Source organism: Zingiber officinale, chromosome 5B (assembly GCF_018446385.1).
Source record: "Zingiber officinale cultivar Zhangliang chromosome 5B, Zo_v1.1, whole genome shotgun sequence".
In the NCBI taxonomy this organism is placed as follows: Eukaryota; Viridiplantae; Streptophyta; class Magnoliopsida; order Zingiberales; family Zingiberaceae; genus Zingiber; species Zingiber officinale.
The window spans coordinates 112,715,425-112,739,892 of record NC_055995.1 but is presented as its reverse complement, the minus strand read 5'-3'; the positions used below and the strand labels follow the sequence as shown (position 1 = coordinate 112,739,892).

At 42.3% G+C, this 24,468-nt stretch overlaps 1 protein-coding gene across 1 annotated transcript in view; it reads left to right on the top strand.

The window, feature by feature from the left end:
* The first annotated feature begins 905 nt into the window (after positions 1 to 905).
* LOC121985379 (very-long-chain aldehyde decarbonylase GL1-10-like) overlaps positions 906 to 24,468 on the top strand; it is a 54,775-nt gene continuing 31,212 nt past the window's right edge. The window contains exon 1 of the mRNA XM_042538800.1: positions 906 to 1,433. Within this exon, the coding sequence (XP_042394734.1) occupies positions 1,104 to 1,433 (330 nt within the window). The 5' untranslated portion in view covers positions 906 to 1,103. The remainder of the gene's footprint in view (positions 1,434 to 24,468) is intronic.

Genomic DNA, 24,468 nt, shown 5'->3' with positions numbered 1-24,468 from the left:
AGGCCAGAGTTGGGTTTTGATATATGAGCTCAACTCTAGATGACCGGAGAATCAGCTAAGTGACCGGAGCAGCAGCTTGAACACAATAACCCAATTCTTGAACCGTAAAGGTAAAATCTAATTGGCTTAAACCCGAAACTAAACAAAAATAAACAAAAAATAAAAAACAAACTGTACCATCAACATACATGCACAGGATGAATTTCAGGCATATATATATATCACTTTAATCCAAGCACCTCGATTTTTTGAAAAAAATAAAAAATTCTTTAAATCTTAAACCTGAAACGTTCTAAATACATATATTATATTCCATGAGTATTTTTTTTTATTTTAAATTTTTTTAATTTGGACACTATAACTATCGTAAAGGTATAATCTAATTAATTTAATTCTGAAGATAAAAAAATAAATAAATAATAAAAAATTGTACCATCACATTTGGATCTCGATGAGGTCCGAAGGTCTCGAGTGACTATATATATCACTTCCAAATCGCATTTAAGTTGCCTTTCAATGATTCGGGCTTAGTTTGTCTTTATATATATACATCACTTTCACTGTCAAATCGCATTAAAGTTGTTGTCTTACAATGATTTGGAAGCCCACCCAACCTCATTAAAAAACTTTAAATTGCGGTAGTAGTCTCTCCCCGACTGAATTTATTTTCAGCATTTTACTAAACCATATATAAGTGAGTTTCAATATCATCCATTTTGCGCGTCTCGTTTTTGTAATTCCAAAAATACAAAACACATTCTCATTATATACCCCCTCTTTCTTCTACTTAATTTTATGTACGCCGTTTTCAGTAATCCTTTTCAAAGCTTTAATTTATTTTATTTTTAATTAATGCATATGTTTTTGTTATTCTGTATCAATTATAAATTTATTTGATTTCTAGACAACAGCCACCGATTTCTTTCCATTTAAGAGCACATACACAACTCATCGCCTTTGTCTCCTCCCTCCATTCTCCTCTGCAAATCCACGATCGTCGTTACGGTGGCACCGAAGCCGATAACTTTCCTATCGATCAGGAGGAGTATCTAGTCGGTGCCGGAGTCCTCGCTCGAGGTCAACAGCTTCCTGAAGCACCGGAAATGCTTCCGTATGCGACAATTGTGGAGGCGGAAGCGGCGCTGGGGCGGAATCTGACCTTCTTGGAGGTCGTCTGGTTCCGCTACTCTTCCCGGATGCCCGACTACCTCCTCTACTACCACAGTATTTTATGCATCTTCGTAGTCTTCACCCTCGCCCCGCTCCCTCTCGCTCTCATCGAGCTAGGCCTCCCCGCCTCCATCTCGCCGTTCAAGATCCAGCCCAAGGTTCGCCATCCGCCGACATTGTTCTTCCACTGCTACAAGGAGGCCATGTGGACGCTCATCCTCTCCGTCGGATCGTTCCAATTAACGTGTTACCCCGTCTTCAAGGTTCCTTCTCGATCAATTCGATCTATTTAGTTGTGAGAAAAACCTCTTTATCAGTTCTTTAACAAGTTTTGTTGCCTTTTTTCTATATACGTTGATGTTCCCGGGGTCTTCTGTCCGAGAGACCGGGAGAGATGGCTTCATCTGAACAAGTGGTGACGCCGAGTAGTCGAGCGAGCGGCCTAGTGTCGAGAGGTCCAAACAGCCCAAGTGCCAAGTGACCTACTAATTTTACTTATGAATTTTAGAACTAATTTTGAATTCATCCTTAAATTTTATGACGAATTTAAAATTTATCATAAGCTTTGCGATAAAATATAAATTCGTCACAAAATTTACGGATGAATTTAAAATTCATCTGTAAATTTTGCGATGAATTCATAATTCGTCGAAATTTCATTGTAAAATTTAGGGAACTTAGGGTGATATATTCAATGTTGGACTTTTAATTATTTTGAATCACTTTTATGGATTTTAAAAGTCTAGACTTTTATAAACTTTATAGAAATCTAATGGTATCCAAATTAGATTTTTATAGAGTTTTAAAAAGTCATATGGTATTCAAATTTAACTTTTTAAAACTCTATGAAAATCTTTTGGTATCCAAAGTTTCAATAGATTTTCATGGATTCTTTTAGAAATTCTTAGATATAAATTTTAACCAATAATAGCTCTCCAAAACACTTGGTATAATTTTAAAAATAAAATAAAAAGTCTTCTCCTCATCATTGAGATTGTTGGGACCGAAATGTAGCTAGAGGGGGGGAGGGGTGAATAGCTCGTCGTGTGCTCGTGGTCGGCGTTGCTTGTTTCTTCAAAGATGTGCAGCGGAAATATACAAGAAACAACACACACAACGCTAACAAGTAGATTTATTTGGTATCCACCTCCAAAGGAGGTGACTAGTCCAAGGATCCACACACTCACACACCCTCCACTATGTAAACACTCCTTTTCGGTAACTACCGAAGGCGGAGAAGCCCTACAAGTTCACACTACAAGAAGAAAGGGAAAGGATACAAAATACAAGCACAAAGCTTACAATGAGTACAAGAAAACCCTAACCCTAGCTTTCTTCCTCTTGCAGTAGATCCGCCTCTTGACTTGGAAAAACCTCCAAGAACTTCAAGAACTGGCGGTGAGAACCCTGTGGAGAAGCTTTGTGATCGTTGGTGAAGATCTGAGATGTGGTCGAGAGTTCTACCGAAGAAGACGCACGCCAACGACCTTTATCTGCGCCAACGGTTGGATCCCGATCGATTGGATTGCTCCCAATCGATCGTGGAGGCTTTGGATCGATCAACCGATCGATCCAGAGCGCCTCTGTGCTTTGGGAATTTGTCTGGATCGATCGGCCGATCGATCCATGGCTTATCGCGACAAAACACAGCTTCCCAATCCATCCACTGATCGATTGGGACCTCTGGATCATCAGCTGATCGATCCAGAGGCGTTCTGTGCGCTCTGCGACTTGCCCACTCGAGGCTTGTCGTGGGGACCTTCCCAATCGATCGGCCGATCGATTGGGCATCATCCAATCGATCGGCTGATCGATCAAGACATTGGTTTTTGCCCAAAACCAAGTCCCAAGCCCCCAAACCAACATCCGGTCAATCCATCTGTTGGTTCATCATGCCTAGCATCCGGTCATCCTTGACCTGCTAGGACTCCCTCACCAAGTGTCTGGTCAATCCCTTTGACCCACTTGGACTTTTCTTCATCATGCCAAATATCCGGTCACTCCCTTGACCTACTTGGACTTTCACCAGATGTCTGGTCAACCTTGACCCATCTGGATTTCCTCGTGTCAAGTATCCAGTCAATCCTTTGACCTACTTGGACTTTCACCAGATGTCTGGTCAACCTTTGTAACGACCCGCCTCCTACTGACTAGGCTGTAAGGCCGATCGTTACGTAATGCTGTGCTAAATTACTATCGCGGAAAAATCTGGATTGATTAAAATTTTACTAAACTGATTACTGTAAACTGAACTTAATATTCTAGGTGTACCTAGGAGTCGTACACATGCTAGGGGAGATATTCTATGCCTCTCGGATGTCCTGCTAGCTGTAATCAGGTATTTCAATCGATCCATGGATCGATTTGGGCTGTCGGATCGATCCCGTAATCGATCCAGCTTGATACTGGCACGGAAGAAGGCTCTGGATCGGTCGGCTGACCGATCCATACCGACCGATCCAGGAGCACACATCGCTTCTGTATGCGGCTGGATCGGTCTACCGACCGATCCAGGAGCACACTGATCGGTCGGTAGACCGATCCAGTGGCTCACTGATCGGTCGGCTGACCGATCAGTGAGCTTCTGTGCTCTCTGCTCGTATCTGGATCGGTCGACTGACCGATCCATAAACTCTCTGTTCGCACACTGATCGGTCGGCTGACCAATCCAGTGGCTCACCCCACTTCTGATCGGTCTGTAGACCGATCTGGGTCTCTGATTTCGAATCAGAGCCCCTGATTTCAGCACTTGTTCGTGCCAAAATCTCACATTTCACTTATACAATCCATAGAATATATTCTAACAACTATTAACCAGCATTCTAACATAATTACTAACAAACTAAATAAATCTCCCATGGTTTAAACATTCTAAGGTCTAAAAATGCATGAAAGAAGAAATACTAAGAATTCAACTATTTAAGATTGCTAAAACCCCTGAGGATCTTTTATTCCAGTTCCTGCCACACACACCATCTTTGCATTGAACTCCAGCTTCCTCTGCTAGTCCATCTTCCCTTTACCTTTATCTGCAGTATAAGGGAAAATAGTATCTGTAAGCTTAAAGCTTAGTAAGAAACCATCTACCTCACTAAAACATACAACGATGCAAACATGTTTTAAAGAATGCTATTTGAAAACATGTACTGGCATGACATACTATGGTTGCAAGCATAAACTGAAATAACTGAACATGTAAGCTGAAGCATGGCATAGCAAGCTAATCACATAGAACAATAATAGAGAACTAAGCTAACTGAAGCTAACCTGAAGCTGAAATCAAACTCAACTAACATAACTGATTTTATCTGTAAGCTTAAAGCTTAGTAAGAAACCATCTACCTCACTAAAACATACAACGATGCAAACATGTTTTAAAGAATGCTATTTGAAAACATGTACTGGCATGACATACTATGGTTGCAAGCATAAACTGAAATAACTGAACATGTAAGCTGAAGCATGACATAGCAAGCTAATCACATAGAACAATAATAGAGAACTAAGCTAACTGAAGCTAACCTGAAGCTGAAATCAAACTCAACTAACATAACTGATTTTATGAGTTTTGAAAACTAATAGCATAGTAGATCAAAATAATAATCATGTGCTGTTGGGCCCGGCAACTGTACTTACTGTGCGCGCATCCCTAACTAAACCCGGGTTTGCAAGTCCCAAATTTAGTAGGGTTTACTAGGTTGTCTGAACCTAGGGACGACTGTGGGAGTCCAACCCAATGGATATCTAATCCGGTACAGTGCCAACTGAAAAGTAAAATACTGAATATAGCTAAACTGTTCTAAATTGCTGTTTCCAGGTTATCTGAACCTAGAGCTAGGTTGTCTGAACCCAGAGGTCACTGTGGGAGCCCACCCATTGGACCGTAGTCCCATATAAGCTAGAATAAACTGATTTACTGATTTAGATGCTTCTAATGCATTCAACTGAGCTGTTAAAATGCCTAGTTTGCATTTTTACTTAACTAGCTATTTTATCGAACACTTAGTGTGCCCCAACTCTCCTCTCTATTAGGGAGACCACTTCTAGGCACCCGACAACGTCTAGAAACCACCACCGAAGAGGGATTACGTGTCCGGCCCATCTAGAAGTGCTCACTAAATCCCTAAACATGTGAGGAGGGTCAATTTCACGCTATGCGTCGATAAAAATCTGCATATAGCTAAACTAATGCGTAGAAAACCCAAACGGAGCTACTTATACTGCAGGTGAGGGGTTTCTTACCTCGTGTGCTAGATTTCTTACAAATCTAAGCGCTAGTTTTCCGGTGGAGAAGGTCCCTTCGTCGATCTTCTCGCGTCTACGTGTTCCTCTCGCGGAGGGGAGCGTCCTCGTGTCCGAGATGTCACCGGAAGGCACTCCTATAGCCCTAGGGATGAAACCCTAGGCTTCCTTGGAAGTTGGCACCGAGAGAAGGAAGAGAAGGAGGGTTGCGGCGTGGCTAGGGTGAGGTCTCGGTGGAGAATTCCCGAACCAAAGAAAAATAAACCAAACCCAACCTAACTCTTCTATTTATATCAAGTGGATAATTGAACCCAACTCTAATATAAATATAATTGATTCCTCTTTCTTTCAGTACGGCCCTGCTGGGTTCACCGGTTACTAAGGCTAACTAAAAGTTATCGGATCCGAGAGGTTCCGGGTTCGATTCCCGCCTAAGCTATTTTGCGGTTCTAATTATTTTTGCTGCTTCCGCTACTCGAAAAATTCCGGAAAAATATCTAAAAATTCCAGAAAAATCATAGAATATTTATAATGCAGTTTCGAGAATTTTCGGGCGTTACAATCCCCCATACCTTATAAAAAGTTCATCCTCGAACTTAGAATAACTCTGGGTACTTCTGTCTCATGCTGGCTTCTGTCTCCCAAGTTGCCTCTTCTGCTGTGTGACTTTGCCAAATGACTTTTACTAATGGTACCTCTTTGTTTCGCAATTTCTTAACTGCTCGGTCTATTATCTGAATAGGCCAACTGTCGTAGCTGAGGTCTTCGCGAACTTGTACCGACTGGGGCTCAATCACTTGGGTGGCATCTGGGATATGCTTCTTCAGCATAGAGACATGAAATATATTGTGGATAGCTGACATCTCCTGGGGTAGGTCTAATTCATATACTACCTTGCCCACTCTTCTACTGATAAGGTATGGTCCCACATATCTGGGACTTAACTTGCCCTTCTTCCCAAAATGCATTACTCCCTTCATGGGAGCTACTCTGAGGAACACTGTATCCCCGACTGAAAACTCTAAGGGTCTGCGCCGTGTATCAGCATAGCTTTTCTGGCGGCTCTGAGCTGTCTCTATCCTCTGGCAGATCTGCTGTATAGCTGCTGTGGTATCTGCTACTAGATCTGTCTGGAGCTCTAGTTCTTTCTGTTCACCACTCTCATACCAGCAGATTGGAGATCTACACCTCCGCCCATAGAGAGCCTCATAAGGTGTCATACTGATAGTGGCCTGATAGCTGTTGTTGTATGCAAATTCTGCTAGACTCAGATATTTGCACCAACTTCCTTTGAAATCTAGGGCGCATGCTCGGAGCATATCTTCGAGTACCTGATTTACTCGCTCCGTCTGTCCATCTGTCTGAGGATGGAAGGCTGTGCTAAACTTTAACTTCGTGCCCAAAGCTGATTGTACACACTCCCAGAAGTGTGATGTGAACCTACTGTCTCTGTCTGAAATAATGGTTCGTGGGACTCCATGCAGCCTGACGATCTCCTTGAGATACAACTGAGCTAGTTGCTCCATGGAATAAGATATTCTGATAGCTAGGAAGTGGGCTGATTTAGTTAACCTGTCGACTATTACCCAGATGGTATCAAAACCATTTGTGGTCCTGGGTAATCCCACTATGAAGTCCATGGAAATATCCTCCCACTTCCACTCTGGGATCTGGATGGCTGCAAAACTCCTCCTGGTCTCTGATGTTCTGCCTTAACCCTCTGACAGGTTAGGCAGGTGCTGACATATCTAGCGATGTCTCTCTTCATCCCGGGCCACCAAAAACGCTTCCTCAAGTCCTGGTACATTTTGGTGGAGCCTGGATGCATCGCATAGGGAGTCTTGTGAGCCTCATCTGAAATCTTCCTTCTGAGTTCCTCCTGATCTGGAACACATAATCTGTCGCCAAAATACAACACCCCGCTAGCTGACACTCTAAACTCTCCACTTTCTGTTTATGCTAATCCTAGCTTGATTTTCTGAATTTCAGGATCCTGTTCCTGAGCTGTCTGAATGTCACCAAGCAAGGTCGACTCTAAGGTCATAGTAGAGAGCTGCCCAACTATGAGTTCGAGACCAAAATCTGTGATCTCTTTCTGTAGGGGTGGTGACATGGCTGCTAGAGATAATAAGGTAGCACTGGACTTTCTGCTAAGTGCATCTGCTACCCTATTTGCTTTCCCTGGGTGGTAGAGGATCTCTATTTCGTAGTCCTTGACCAGCTCTAACCATCTGCGCTGTCGCATATTCAGATCCTTCTGAGTGAAGAAGTACTTCAGACTCTGATGATCTGTATACACTCTGCACTGAGCTCCATATAAGTAATGTCTCCAAATTTTGAGAGCGAACACTACTGCTGCAAGCTCAAGGTCATGAGTGGGGTAATTCCTCTCATAATCCTTGAGTTGTCTGGAGGCGTAGGCGATTACCTTGCCATCTTGCATCAGCACTGCTCCTAGTCCCAACTTAGAGGCATCACTATATATATCAAAGCTGCCTGTATTCTCTGGTAGGGTCAGAATAGGTGCACTGGTCAATCTTCGTTTTAGCTCGTTGAAACTGTTCTCGCAGTCCTCGGTCCACTGAAACTTTCTGTTCTTTCTGGTAAGAGCTGTCAGTGGGGAGACTATCCTGGAGAAGTCCTCTACAAATGTTCTGTAATAGCCTGCTAATCCCAGAAAGCTTCTGATCTCACTGGCGTTCTTGGGTCTTTTCCAGTTGCTCACAGCTTCTATCTTACTAGGGTCTACCATAATACCATCCTTTGAGATGATGTGACCCAGGAAGGATACCTGATCTAACCAAAATTCACATTTTGTGAACTTGGCGTATAACTGGTTCTGCTGGAGGGTCTGTAATACTGTTCTCAGGTGCTCTACGTGTTCTTCCTGAGTTCTTGAGTAGATAAGAATGTCATCGATGAACACGATAACGAACTTATCTAAGCACTCTCTGAATACTCTGTTCATGAGGTCCATGAAAGTAGCTGGAACATTTGTCACGCCAAAGGGCATGACTACGAACTCATAATGTCTGTATCTGGTCCTGAATGCTGTCTTGGGTATATCCCCTTCCTTGACTTTCACCTGATGATAACCTGACCTGAGGTCTATCTTAGAGAACACTACTGCTCCCTTTAGCTGATCGAACAGGTCATCAATTCTGGGAAGAGGATACCTGTTCTTGATGGTAACTTGGTTCAATGCTCTGTAATCTATACACAGGCGCATGCTCCCGTCCTTCTTCTTCACGAACAATACTGGCGCTCCCCATGGTGAGTGACTAGGGCGTATGAAGCCTTTGTCAAGTAGTTCCTGTAGTTGCTCATGAAGTTCCTTCAGTTCTGCTGGATCCATGCGATATGGTGCTTTGGAAATAGGGTTTGTACCGGGAATGAGCTCTATCTCAAATTCAATCTCCCTGTCTGGTGCTAGTCCTGGTAACTCTTCAGGGAAGACTGCTGGGTAGTCACATACGACTCGGACCTCTGCTAGCTGTTGGTCCTTGTCCTGACTGGTACTGACTACGTGTGCTAAAAATCCCGTACACCCTGAATCCATTAATCTCCGTGCCTTCATAGCTGAGAGAAACCTCTTGGCCTTTCTCTTTGGTTCTCCGACGAACTCGAACTGTGCTTCTGCTTCAGGTTGGAATACGACTTTCTGTTTACGACACTCTATAGAAGCGTCGTATCTGATCAGGAAGTCCATTCCAAAGATGACATCGTAGTCGGTCATATCTAGCACTATCAGATCACAAAAGAGTTCTCTGTCTGCTATAGTGACTGATACTGCTCTGAGCCAGTGCGTAGATGCCATAATTTCTCCCGAAGGTAATGTCGTCAGAAATTGACTATTGAGTACCTCTGGAGGTATTGCTAACTTCTCGGCAAATGCCCTGGATATATATGAATGGGTTGCCCCAGTATCGAATAAGACAGTTGCTATTTGCTGAAAAATACTAATCTGACCTGTAACAACTGTCGAGGCATTTGCTACGTCCTCTCTGGTGAGTGAGTAGATCTTCGCATTGGTCATAGCTGGAGGGGCTTCTAATCTGCCCTGGCTGATGTGTGGACCATCTAGAGCGGCCTGCATCTGATGCAACTGTGCTGGCTGGCCTCCGTACTGAATCGGCTGTGGCTGAGGAAGACTGGTCTTGTTTGGGCACTGCTTAGCCATGTGCCCTTCTTGTCCACATTCAAACCATCCTCGTGTGCCCTTAGGACAAACTCCAGGATGGAATTTCCCACAAGTAGCACACTTTGGATAACTGGGCTCCTTTTGGGTAACTCTCTGGTTTGCGCTTGTTACTGGAGTTCCCTTTCCAGTTAGAGCTATGAGAGCTGTGGCCCTGCTGCTTCTGGGTACCTAAGCCTCCTTGACCCTTAGGTTCTGAGGGGATTTGCTCCTGCTGCTTGATACTATTCTGGTAGTGCTCGGTGGTTAGAGCACTGCTAACTAGTTCCTCAGTGGTTTGCGGCCTGTGAATGCCGCCAGCCACGTTCATTTCTATTTCCGGCCTCAGCATCTTGAGCATCAGCCGGACTCGTTCTTTTTCTGTGCTGACTAATTCTGGGCATAGACGAGCCAACCTGTTGAATTTCTTCACGGCTTCCTCCACTGAAAGGTTGCCCTGACGAAACTCTATGAACTCGTCGTAGTGGCGGTTTGTGACCCGCATGTGAAAGAATTCCTCAAAGAACTCCTTCTCGAAGTCAACCCATGACATCTGGTTCACTGGGCGCTTCGCTCTGATTCTCTCCCACCACATGCGTGCATCCCCTGTCAGGCAGAAGGAGGCACACTTCACCTTCTCGTGTTCTGGCCAGTCCAGAAGCTCCATCGTACTCTCCAGTGTTTTGAACCAGGCTTGTGCATCCCATGGTTCACTAGTGCCTGAGAAGTTCTCTGGCTTGACTCTCTGCCACTAGATCAGATAAGCTTCTCTCCTTGCCTCTGCTGCTGGTGCTACTGGTACTATAGGCTGGACTGGTGGAACCTCTAAGACTACTGGCGTTGCTAAGTTTGGTTCCGGGGTGACTATGGGAGTATTCTGCTGATTAGCCCTAAGGGTGGCTATCTCCTGTTGCTGTTCAGCTAGCTGCTGCTGTAAGGTCTGGGGGAGGCACTGAACTGCCTGCCTCATGCTGGGGCTCAGTAGCTGGTGCCCTTCTAGCTGGGCGTCCTCGTGCCATTACTAGAGACATAAAAGACATACATAACTAATGCTATCATAATTGCATAACTATTGTTATCAGGTTAGATACTATCATAAGCTAACATGCTTTAGTTATCTATAAACATGATCTATAACAAGAAAGCAAGAAACATAAATAAAGTAGAGGTATTCTTACTTAGAAGCTGCAGGTTCAATGCTGATGTGTGTGTAGGAAGTATGGAACACTGCTCTGATACCACTCTGTAACGACCCGCCTCCTACTGACTAGGCTGTAAGGCCGATCGTTACGTAATGCTGTGCTAAATTACTATCGCGGAAAAATCTGGATTGATTAAAATTTTACTAAACTGATTACTGTAAACTGAACTTAATATTCTAGGTGTACCTAGGAGTCGTACACATGCTAGGGGAGATATTCTATGCCTCTCGGATGTCCTGCTAGCTGTAATCAGGCATTTCAATCGATCCATGGATCGATTTGGGCTGTCGGATCGATCCCGTGATCGATCCAGCTTGATACTGGCACGGAAGAAGGCTCTGGATCGGTCGGCTGACCGATCCATAAGCTGTATGGATTCTGTGCGCAGCTGGATCGGTCTACCGACCGATCCAGGAGCACACATCGCTTCTGCATGCGGCTGGATCGGTCTACCGACCGATCCAGGAGCACACTGATCGGTCGGTAGACCGATCCAGTGGCTCACTGATCGGTCGGCTGACCGATCAGTGAGCTTCTGTGCTCTCTGCTCGTATCTGGATCGGTCGGCAGACCGATCCATAAACTCTCTGTTCGCACACTGATCGGTCGGCTGACCGATCCAGTAGCTCACCCCACTTCTGATCGGTCTGTAGACCGATCTGGGTCTCTGATTTCGAATCAAAGCCCCTGATTTTAGCACTTGTTCGTGCCAAAATCTCACATTTCACTTATACAATCCATAGAATATATTCTAGCAACTATTAACCAGCATTCTAACATAATTATTAACAAACTAAATAAATCTCCCATGGTTTAAACATTCTAAGGTCTAAAAATGCATGAAAGAAGAAATACTAAGAATTCAACTATTTAAGCTTGCTAAAACCCCTGAGGATCTTTTATTCCAGTTCCTGCCACACACACCATCTTTGCATTGAACTCCAGCTTCCTCTGCTAGTCCATCTTGTTGGAACCCCAAGGTTGTTTTGGTGTGATCAACAAGTTTAGTTAGGTCCTGTGTGTTTTTAACCTTGTGTCTAAGTGTGCAGGAGCTTAGGAACACAGGTAGTCGAGCGGAAGACGCAGCTAGCGAGAAGGACGGCACGCTGTGCGTCCGAGGGACTAGGCGCTGCGGAAGAGTACACAGCGGACGAGAAGGAAGCGCGCGGTGGTTCCGAGGGACGAAAGCCGGAGCGGAAGATTGCTCGGGGAGCAAGAGACGCAGCTAGCGAGAAGGTCGACGACCGAGGGACGAAGACTGCGGATGAGTACGCTGGCGGACGAGAAGGAAACACGCGGCAATTCCGAGGGACGAGAAGCCGGAGGGAAGCACGCTCGAGAAGACCGGAAGTTGGGTTCGGGTGAGCCCTTTTCCGGATGGCAGAGATCACCCAAGTAAGCGGATCCGGAGCGGAAGACCTGGACCGAGGCGGGACTGAAACGGAGCAGAGGTCCCGGACGCAAAAGTCAACCAGAGTTGATTTTTTGCTCCAGGGCGCCCGGAACTGTCCGGGGCGCCCGGAACATGAAGTTTGACCAGAACACGTCTTTCACGTTCTGGACGTTGGGGGATAAAGTTTTATCCCCCCAGGGCGCCCGGAACCCTTCCAGGCGACCCGACCAAGGCTATAAATATAGCCTTGGTCCAGAAGCTTGAAATCAACTCAGAGATTTACATTCCAAGCACTTGTGCGATTCTGTTCTAGTTTAGCTTCTGTCTTTTGTGCTTTCACTGCTGTAAGAGGCTTCTCCGCCTGAAGGAGATATTTTAGTGCACGTTCATTCCTTGGATTAACAACCTCCTTGGTTGTAACCAAGTCAAGTTGTGAGCCTCTTCTTTCTGCTTTTTATTTACTGCTAACTTACTTTATGCAAGTGTTCTGTTGAAAGTTCGAGAAGGGTCTTTATTTTTTTTACAGGCTATTCAACCCCCCTTCTAGCCGGCCCAACGGTCCTACAAGTGGTATCAGAGCCGAGACGCTTCAGGAGAACTAACCGCCGAACGAAGCAACGAGATGGCCGGATCTAACATCCATCCACCAAAATTCGAGGGGGACTTTGCAAGCTGGAAGAAGCACATGGAGGTATTTTTCGGTACCGATTTTGATTTATTACTAACAATGGAACTCGGTTTTGAAGCTCCCGAGGGCAAAGCAAAAAGTCAATGGACAAAGAAAGAGCAGACCGAGTACGTGGCAAACAAGAAAGCAGAATTCCATCTGCTAACCGTACTTCCACCACAAGAAGTCAACCGTGTCGGCACCTACAATTCGGCAAAGGAGCTTTGGGAGAAGTTCCTTGAATTACACGAAGGAACATCCGAAGCCAAGCTTGCGAGATGGGACTTACTTCGCTACCATCTCACCAACCTCCGTCTTGAAGAAGGTGAAACAATTGCACATCTACACTCGAGGATACAGGAGCTCATCACCGGACTTTCGAATCTCGGAGAAGAGGTAAGTAACCGAGATTCACTCAGGTATGCTTTAAATTCCTTCCCTAGAAATTCAAAATGGGCATCATTAGTAGATGCCTTTTACATTTCGAAGGACTTAGAAAAAATTTCATTAGAAGAATTTTTTTCAACATTTGAAGTGCATGAGTCAAGATGTGCAGGAATGAGGGAGCCAAAGAACAACGTCGCCCTCAAAGCTTCGAGAGACGAACCTGAATCGGAATCTTCTCTCGACGACGAGAAAATGGTAATGATGGTAAGACGATTTAAGAAGTTATACAATTCTAGAAAAACTAACCATCCACAGGGTAGAAAGAAAAGAACGATCCGCTGCTACCATTGCGACGAAGAAGGGCATGTCAAGGACAACTGCCCCAAGCTGAAGAACAAAGACAAGGAAAAGGGTAAGAAGCCTATCCAAAAACGAAAGGCCCTGAAGGCGACGTGGGACGATACGTCGTCCGAATCGGAAGTCGAAACATTCTCCGGACTCGCACTGATGGCGAGTCATCAAGACGACGACTGCGATTCAAGCTCCTCCGAAATGAGCATCGAGAGCATCGATGAAGGGGGAGACACGTCGGAAGAAAGCAGCAGCTCAGGGGGAGAAACGGACAACGAGATCGACAAGGTAAGTCAGGTACGATCTCTTCCTCCCGATAAAATGTTTAAGTTCGTTAAACTTTTAACAAAAGATTGCAAATTAGAAAGTGAAAATAAAATTTAAAAGTAATTCTAGCTAAGTCTTGTCCCTTAGAAGAATTAGATAAATTAAAAATAGCAAATGAAAAATTGAAACTTGAAAATGATGATTTGAAAATTCAAGTAGATAACTTGAAAAACTATGCATGTTCATCTAAAACCAATTTTAGAAGATTTAATAATTTAAATTGGTACTTTAAATATCACCCGGGACAAATTAGGAACATTTCAAGAAAATATGTCCCTAAAAGCTTTTTAATTAATCCAGTAGGGTGGAACCTATATTGGGTTCCTAAATCATGCCTAAACTAAATTGTAAAACTAGCGCTTTAAGTGAGAAAATTAAACAAAGAATTTCTTTATGAGACTTTGTCTAAGGAAGTGGTTGTTGCTCCAATAACCAAGAAGGCCTAGTGCCTCGCCACGACCTGGAAGCCAAAATTTTGAAATAAATGTTTAATTAACTTACTAATAAAGCATTAATACAAGAATTAATTAGTGCTTGAAAAAGGTTATTCAAAACATTTTATTTCAAATTAGAAATTGACTTACTTAGAAATTTTTTTTTAATTACGTCTTTTAAAAAACAAAATACTTAAAAATGTAAGTTAGGATTTTTTAAAATTCAAAAATATTTTTAGGATTTTTTTAAATATTCTCAAAAATCATTTTTTTTCCTAAGTTAAGAATTTCTTTGAAACTAGAAATCTCAGCTTAAATTACTTAGAAAAATTTTCTAAATTTCTTAAAAACTTAGAAATTTTTTTTGAAATAATTTTTTCTAAGTTTTTAACCCTTAGATTGTTTTTCTTGGAACCCCATTTTTTTGTGATCAAAGGGGGAGAAGGGAAAGTATAAGTCTAGGGGGAGGTAGATAGATTTAACTTCTTTTTATCTTTTCTATCTTTTTGCACTTAAATTACAAATTAAGTTAATTTACTTAATTTTATTTAATGTCTATTTTACCCTAGCTTAACTTGGGTTGATCACACCAAAAAAGGGGAGATTGTTGGAACCCCAAGGTTGTTTTGGTGTGATCAACAAGTTAAGTTAGGTCCTGTGTGTTTTTAACCTTGTGTCTAAGTGTGCAGGAGCTAAGGAACACAGGTAGTCGAGCGGAAGACGCAGCTAGCGAGAAGGACGGCAGTCCGAGGGACGAGATGCTCGGAAGAGTACACCGGGACGAGAAGAAAGCGCGGTGGTTCCGAGGGACGAAGCCGGAGCGGAAGATTGCTCGAGCAAGAGACGCACTAGCGAGAATGTCGGCCGAGAGGGACTAAGATCTGCGGATGAGTACTTGGCGGACGAGAAGGAAACACGCTGCAATTCCGAGGGACGAAGCCGAGGAAGCACGCCGAGAAGACCAGAGTTGGGTGAGCCCTTTCCGATGGCGAGATCACCTAAGCGGATCCGAGCGGAAGACCCGACCGAGGCGGACTGAAAGGAGGAGAGGTCCGACGCAAAAGTCAACCAGAGTTGACTTTTGCCCCGGGGCGCCCGAAGCAGCCCGGGGCGCCCGGAGCTGCCCGGGGCGCCGGGAACATGAAGTTTGACCAGAACGCGTCTTTCGCGTTCTGGACGTTGGGGGATAAAGTTTTATCCCCCCTAGGGCGCCCGGAACCCTTCCAGGCGCCCCGACCAAGGCTATAAATATAGCCTTGGCCCGGAACCCTTCTAGACGTTGAGGGAAGCATGCTCGAGAAGACCGGAAGTTGGGTTCGGGTGAGCCCTTTTCCGGATGGCAGAGATGACCCAAGTAAGCGGATCCAGAGCGGAAGACCCGGACCGAGGCGGGACTGAAACGGAGCAGAGGTCCCGGACGCAAAAGTCAACTAGAGTTGACTTTTTGCTCCGGGGCGCCCGGAGCAGCCCGGGGTGCCCGGAACATGAAGTTTGACCAGAACGCGTCTTTCGCGTTCTGGACGTTGGGGGATAAAGTTTTATCCCCCCAGGGCGCCCGGAACCCTTCTAGGCGCCCCGACCAAGGCTATAAATATAGCCTTGGTCCAGAAGCTTGAAATCAACTCAGAGATTTACATTCCAAGCACTTGTGTGATTCTGTTCTAGTTTAGCTTATGTCTTTTGTGCTTTCACTGCTGTAAGAAGCTTCTCCGCCTGAAGGAGATATTTTAGTGCACGTTCATTCCTTGGATTAACAACCTCCTTGGTTGTAACCAAGTCAAGTTGTGAGCCTCTTCTTTCTGCTTTTTATTTACTGCTAACTTACTTTATGCAAGTGTTCTGTTGAAAGTTCGAGAAGGGTCTTTATTTTTTTTACAGGCTATTCAACCCCCCTTCTAGCCGGCCCAACGGTCCTACACATCTTACCTTTACCTTTATCTGCAGTATAAGGGAAAATAGTATCTGTAAGCTTAAAGCTTAGTAAGAAACCATCTACCTCACTAAAACATGCAACGATGCAAACATGTTTTAAAGAATGCTATTTGAAAACATGTACTGGCATGACATACTATGGTTGCAAGCATAAACTGAAATAACTGAACATGTAAGCTGAAGCATGGCATAGCAAGCTAATCACATAGAACAATAATAGAGAACTAAGCTAACTGAAGCTAACCTGAAGCTGAAATCAAACTCAACTAACATAACTGATTTTATGAGTTTTGAAAACTAATAGCATAGTAGATCAAAATAATAATCATGTGCTGTTGGGCCCGACAACTGTACTTACTGTGCGCGCATCCCTAACTAACCCGGGTTGCAAGTCATTTAGTAGGGTTTACATTGTTACTCTAAACTATACATGATCAAAGTGCCCCTAATTAAATTAGGAAATTGTCCTAACCCTTAAAAAGTAAAATACTGAATATAGCTAAACTGTTCTAAATTGTTGTTTCTAGGTTATCTGAACCTAGAGCTAGGTTGTCTGAACCCAGAGGCGACTGTGGGAGCCCACCCATTGGACCGTAGTCCCATATAAGCTAGAATAAACTGATTTACTGATTTAGATGTTTCTAATGCATTCAACTGAGCTGTTAAAATGCCTAGTTTGCATTTTTACTTAACTAGCTATTTTATCGAACACTTAGTGTGCCCTAACTCTCCTCTCTATTAGGGAGACCACTTCTAGGCACCCGACAACGTCTAGAAACCCCCACTGAAGAGGGATTACGTGTCCGGCCCATCTAGAAGTGCTCACTAAATCCCTAAACCTGCGAGGAGGGTCAATTTCACGCTATGCGTCGATAAAAATCTGCATATAGCTAAACTAATGCGTAGAAAACCCAAACAGAGCTACTTATACTGCAGGTGAGGGGTTTCTTACCTCGTGTGCTAGATTTCTTACAAATCTAAGCGCTAGTTTTCCGGTGGAGAAGGTCCCTTCGTCGATCTTCTCGCGTCTACGTGTTTTTCTCGCGGAGGGGAGCGTCCTCGTGTCCGAGATGTCACCGGAAGGCACTCCTATAGCCCTAGGGATGAAACCCTAGGCTTCCTTGGAAGTTGGCGCCGAGAGAAGGAAGAGAAGGAGGGTTGCGGCGTGGCTAGGGTGAGGTCTCGGTGGAGAATTCCCGAACCAAAGAAAAATAAACCAAACCCAACCTAACTCTTCTATTTATATCAAGTGGATAATTGAACCCAACTCTAATATAAATATAATTGATTCCTCTTTCTTTCAGCACGACCCTGCTGGGTTCACCGGTTACTAAGGCTAACTAAAAGTTATCGGATCCGAGAGGTTCCGGGTTCGATTCCCGCCTAAGCTATTTTGCGGTTCTAATTATTTTTGCTGCTTCCGCTACTCGGAAAATTCCGGAAAAATATCTAAAAATTTCAGAAAAATCATAGAATATTTATAATGCAGTTTCGAGAATTTTCGGGTGTTACAACCTTGACCCATCTGGATTTTCCCATGCCTGGCTTCACTGACCAAGACTTCCCTTCTACCTAGCTCACTCACTAGGACTTCTCTTCTGCCTGACTTCACTCACCAGGTCTTTTCTCTGCCTGGCTTTACTCACTAGGATTTTCACCTGGCTTCACTCACCAGGATTTTCCTCTGCCTGGCTTCACTCACCAGGACTTTCACCTAACTTCACTCACTAGGATTTTCCTCTGCCTGACTTCACTCACCAGGACTTTCACCTAGCTTCACTCACTAGGATTTCCTCACTGCCTAGCTTCACTCACTAGGTCTTTCACCTGGCTTCACTCACCAGGATTTTCCTTCTGCCTGGCTTCACTCACCAGGACTTTCAAACTGCCTAGCTTCACTCACTAGGTCTTTCACCTGGCTTCACTCACCAGGATTTTCCTTCTGCTTAACATCCCAGTTAGGACTTCCCAGTTAAGTATCTGGTCAACCTTGACCTACTTGACTCTTCTTCAACCAACCTGATTAGACCCTGATCAGAGGGGAATTACACCAAATAATCTCCCCAAATGAACAACTGCACCTGCACTTGTCCATATCATCGAAGTCTTGTATTGTCAAACATCGAAACCCAAACCAATACTCAAGCTTGGTCAACCAGGTCAACCTTGACCTGAGGGATATTGTACCAACAGAGATTTCTATAGACTTCAAATCGCTTTAATTTTTTTTACAAATAAGTCCTTTCTCTTTCCGCTCCTCAATTTTGATTATTTCTTTGATCATAAAGGCCCTGTCTTGTTCAACCTCTCGATGGTCTGCATCAACTTCTCAACATGCATTTCATGTAAAGCTGAGAGTCCTCTGAAATGTCATTCTCTGATGTTATAACGGCAAAAGAATGAATTAGAACGACTGGAACGGAACAGTAGCCGCTTGCAACCTTTTCTCCGATGGTGACTCACGGCGGCGGGCTGTAGGCGGAGATTTTTTCTCTGGTTGCTCGCGATGGGAACCAATGAGTGTCATCTAGTGAAGTCTGCGCTGTGCTGGAAAGGAGGAAAACAAATAGAAAAATTATTTGAGGCAGCCGGTGATGCTTCCGTTGACTACTTGCGAGCAGGTTGAAGTCAAAGTCGATTTGGACGATGACGCTGTGCATAGAGGGAAGAGAAACTTGAGACAGTAGGTTTTAATATAAAATATATATATTAATAAATCAAATTAATTATCAACTTAATTAATAGATAATTTAATAAAGTCTAATGAAATTTGACATAAAAATATTCTATAAAATTTATTAAATTTTAAAAATTTCTAAATAAATTTTATATATTTATATTTATTTATTTTAATAATATTATTACTAATCAAATTAATAATAATATTATTAATTTTATTACTATCAAATTTATCAATTTAACATTTTATTAAAAGTTTGACCAAATTAAAGGGTTGACCAATATTTCAAGTTAATTTGGATCAAAATTATAAATAAAAATATTTAAAATTATTATAATATTATTGGATTTAAAATTATATTATTAAAGTTTTTTTAAAGTGAGACGTTATCTTCTCTTTATTTTTAGTCAAAACAAGATAAAAGTATAAAAAGTTGAAAAAGTTTTTTTTATGGATAAGTTTGTTATTTATTATTTTATTAAAAAATAAATTTAATTAGGTATTTTAGGTTTTGTTTGAAAATAAATATTGTGCGAGACCATGACCGTCTATGCTTTTCCAAGATTGAATACATCCCCTTAAATCCACAAGTTTTCATGAAATTTACAAATGTCTGTAAAAGTCTTGTAAAGAAGTTTATAGGATTCCATGAAATTATTTTCACAACTATATGAGATTCTATAAAAGCCAATAAAATCTATCAACTTCACAAAAGTCTATCATTAAAAAAAAGTCAATGAAAGTCATTCAATCTCTTGGTTGAATACCCCCGTTAAAGTTTGTGACTAATTTTGAATTTCGTCCCTAAATTTCGTCGTAAAATTTGCGACAAATTTTGAATTTGTTGCAAATTAGCGATCGAATTTTGAATTCATTATAAATTTTGCCATGAATTGAAACTTTGTCGCTAATTTGCGATGAATTTTACAACAATAAATTTTTTAGCCACGGATTTTACGACGAAAGATTTTTTTGTTGCTAATTTTGCGACAAAAATTTTTTGTTGTTAATTTTGTACCGATTAGATGATTTCTTTTATGTCGCTAATTTTGTTATAGATTTATGACGAAATTTTTTCTTTTCTAAAATATATCACAAAATCCATGTTTTTTTGTATAGTTAGTGTCGAGTGGCCCAATTATTGAGAGGTTCAAGCAACTCTAGCTGATTGAGGCGACTTCCCGAGTAAGCTGACCGAGTCGAGTGTCAAGTGTTGTCTAAGCCCAAGTGGGTCACTCGACTATCCAGTCTGAGCCGAGTGTCGTGTGTTGCTCGAGCTCTAGTGGGTAGCCTGACTACTTAGACTGAGATGAGTACTACTTAGGCCCTAGTGGGTCATCTGATTACTGAGACCTAGCTGAGTGTTGCTTGAGTCCGAGTGGGTCACTGGAGTGGGTCGATTGCTATGTGGGTGCGAGAACTTAGATGAATGAGTGGTTCAAGTGAGCCGAGTGCCCAAGTAGACTGAATGGTTAAGTGGCCAAGCGTTGACCGAGTGTTGAATGGTCAAATGATTGAGCACTGAATGACCAAGTCAAGTCGCATAGCACTGAGTGGTCGAGTGGTCAAGTGCCAAATTGTTGAATACCCAAGCGCTAATTGAGCACATAGGGTACCATGCATCTTGTGAGGCCATCAATGTCCTTGATCTGTTGAACGAATAACTTGATGCACACGAATAGTTTTGCAATTGTAGCCTTATACACACTAGCCACACGGCTGGATGATCTTACAGTTTGTCACTAACTTTAGGAACATCACATATGAGAACATTCTTGAAAAGGTCACATAACATTTCAATCATGTACCCACTTTGAAAACATCTCTAGAAAAATCATGCAGGACATCAGTTGTGCACTTACTTTCGAAACATCCTCGTTTAGGAATATCTTGAAAAATACCACACCCGTGCATGCACTTTAGAACATCCCCAAAAAGAAGACACTACTCCAGTCGGTGCCTTGCAAGTATTCTCGACCGAGAATTCCTGCTATTCTCCTCATTCAGAAACATCCCCAGGAAGGAACGCTTTCTTTGGGTCTCACCTGAGTGAAGTCTCTTGGCCCAACACTCACACAAAAGAACTAAATTAAGTGAAAGCATCCTTACCAAGCCACTCTCTTTGATCTCAACCTCTGACCACTTTTGATAATTACGATCATCGTATCCTGCTACTTGTAACTGCCCTGAGGGGATAGTCTACACCGAATGTGATGCTAGCTAATGACCAGATCGTGTCAAGTGTACAACTCCATCATTGCCTCCCTTGGTAGTCGATCCATATTCGTCGACTCAGCTAGCTGCCGTCTTGTATGGTAGCCCACATAGATCCTCTGCCCCACCAGTATAAAAGGATAGGTAAGGGCATGTGGAGGTAAGTATTTCTTTACCCTCACGAAAGCTCTCTCATTCTTTATGATAGATGGTGATTCCACTATAGGCCATTGATTTATCTTCATGCTTGACACATACTAAGTATATCACTAAATCCCCTTGGCAAAGGAGGATCAAGATAAATTTAGCTTCATCAATACAGATAATATTCTCTATTACATTGTCATGTCATTCGGGTTGAAGAGTGCTAGGGAAACTTATTAAAGGTTTATGAATAAAGTGTTTACTGAACAATTAGAACACAATGTAGAGGTTTATGTCAATGACATTTTGGTCAAGTCCCTGTTGACAGACGACTTGACGCTCGATCTAGAGGAGACCCCACCATTTGAAAGTATCACATGAAGCTTAAACTAGAAAGATGGATCTTTAGGGTTGGGAAGAGATAATTCTTGTGTTATATATGTGATGACCGAACGAGGAATCAAAATCAATCCAGAAAAGATATAGGTCGTGCGACAAATGCAATGACCACATAACACCAAAGTAGTATAAAGACTTGTAGGGAGGATCACTTGATAGTTTTTGTAAAACCTAAACCGCATGATTTCTAGACAATCGAAATAAGAATTCAAATAGGAAAAACAGGAACAAGAATCTAGTTTCATTCGTAAACTTGACATAATGATTAAATACGAAATATTGTAATTATGAAGAACCTAAATGTAGATGAATTGCCATTGTTCTTCGTGTAGAACTCGTCAATCCGACAATCCTGCAGAAGAAGAGAAGGAGAAGAAGAAGGTTGGTCTTCGGGAGGAGTTAGGGTTGACGACGTCGAATCCTGTTTGTCAATGGGGAACAAAGAGAGGTCTTAAAAGATGCCCTAATCCTCATGGTGTTAAATATCCATTTACAACCAAAACACTTCTTACCTTTAAGCAATTCGACAAGTTCTCAAATATCATTGTCTACCATAAACTTCAACTCTTCTTGCATGGAATTAATCCACCTTTCAGGGTTAGATCATTGTTTGACTTCATGGAAAGATGTAGGATCACTTTCCAACCCTATGTCAAAATCATGCTCTTTGAGATAAACATAATCATGAGAATTCGTGGTTCTCCATTTCCTTGTAGATCGCCTTAAAGGTATTTGTGTTTGAGGTGGTTGAGGTACTTGCTTATCAATATGAGGCAATACTCCAATTTTAGTAGCAGACTCCTCTAATTGCATTAGAGATGTCATGAAAATATCTTGATTCACTACACTCACTGGATGTGTTATACCCATAATGTACGGTATGGTAACCACACCACTACTGATCGCACTAGTAGTAATCACAGGAGGATTGCCAATATATTCCTCAAAAGATACTTTCCCGACCTTATCACTTCCACTGTCCTCAATGAACTTGACATTTACCATTTCGATGAAGGAACTACTAGAGGGATCATAAAATTTATACCCTCCTGACTTCTTAGAATAACCTACAAAATTACAACTAACTGTTCTTTAGTCTAATTTCCTTTCATTAGGTCTATAAGGCCTAACTTTAATTGGATAACCCCAAACGTATAAATGTCTAATGCTAGGCTTTCTATCTGTCCATATCTCTAGTAAGGTTTTAATTATTGCCTTACTAGATACTCTATTGAATAGGTAAACTGCAGTATTGAGTGCTTCACCCTACAAAGACTCTAGTAGAGAAGTGAAAGTCATCATACTTCTTATTGTGGAGGTTGCAACGTTGGAAACATATCCCACATTGAAAACACATGGGAAAGATCATGGGTTTATAAGAGTAAAAATATCTCCATTGGCATGAGACCTTTTGGGTAGATCCCAAGAGCAAAACCATGAGGGCTTAGGCCCAAAGTGGACAATATCATATCATTATGGAGATATCTAAAATTCTTTTCGATCCTACAATTGGTATCAGAGCTAGCGCTGCCAGAAGGTTTAACCACCGACTGTGAACAAGAGCTATGGTCTGATTAAGCCATGTGTGTACAATATTGAGCTCGAACAAAGAAAGTAGGGGCTCCTATGTTCGAATCAAGAGGACCAGACACCAGGCAGAAAGTCCTAGTTGCAGCTAGGCAAGGAAGTCCTAGTAGGTCGGGTGGACCGAGGGGTAGGAAGGCCTGGTGTGCCGAGGATCGGACGTGGGAAGCCTGTGGTCCTTTGTTTGAGGGGGGGATTGTTGAGGTTGCAAGGTTGCAAATATAGTCCCACATTGAAAACACATAGGAAAGATCATGGATTTATAAGAGACAAGATATCTCCATTGGCATGAGGCCTTTTGGGTAGAGCCCAAGAGCAAAACCACAAGGGCTTAGGCCCAAAGTGATACTATCATACCATTGTGGAGATATCTAAAATTCTTTTCGATCCTACACTTATCATGTCTTTTAGGGTATGATTAGGATGCTCAGGTACACTATTCTGACCGAGAGTACCAGACATGATATGCTGAGGCATAATCCCACACTTAGCAAGGTAATTCACAAAAGGTCTTAGATATTATTCACTTGATCCATCATATCAATCATAATATTTACCTCCGATGTTAGATCAGATGACTTTAATTTTATTGCCTAGTTGAAGTTCAATTTCGACTTTAAAATTTTTGAACATGTCTAAAGATTGTAACTTCTCATAAATAAGGTACAAATAGCCAAATCTGGAATAGTCGTCTATGAAGCTAATAAAATATGTGTGTCCATTCCAAGATTTCTTAGGAAATGATCCACAAATGTCCATATGCATTCGCTCCAAAACGTCACTACAACAACTAACCTCCTTATTTTTTTGTTAGTGGTATTCCCCTTAACACATTCTATATAAATATCAAAATCTAACATGTTAAGGGAATCGAGAATTCCATGTGATATTAACCTTTCTAGGCATTATTTGGATATATGTCCTAAACATCTATGCCATAACATGGAAGAATTCTCATCAGTCAATTTGAGTTTCATACCTATATTATGCATTATTACGTTGTCAACCATAGGAGTAAAAGTGTTCAATTTATAAAGCTTATCAACCAAGGAATCATTGCCAACCAACACTAAATTAAAAAAATACTGAAAATTCTATTTCTAAATGAATAAGAATAACTTGATTTGTCTAAAAAAGAAATTGAAATTAAATTCCATCGAAAAGA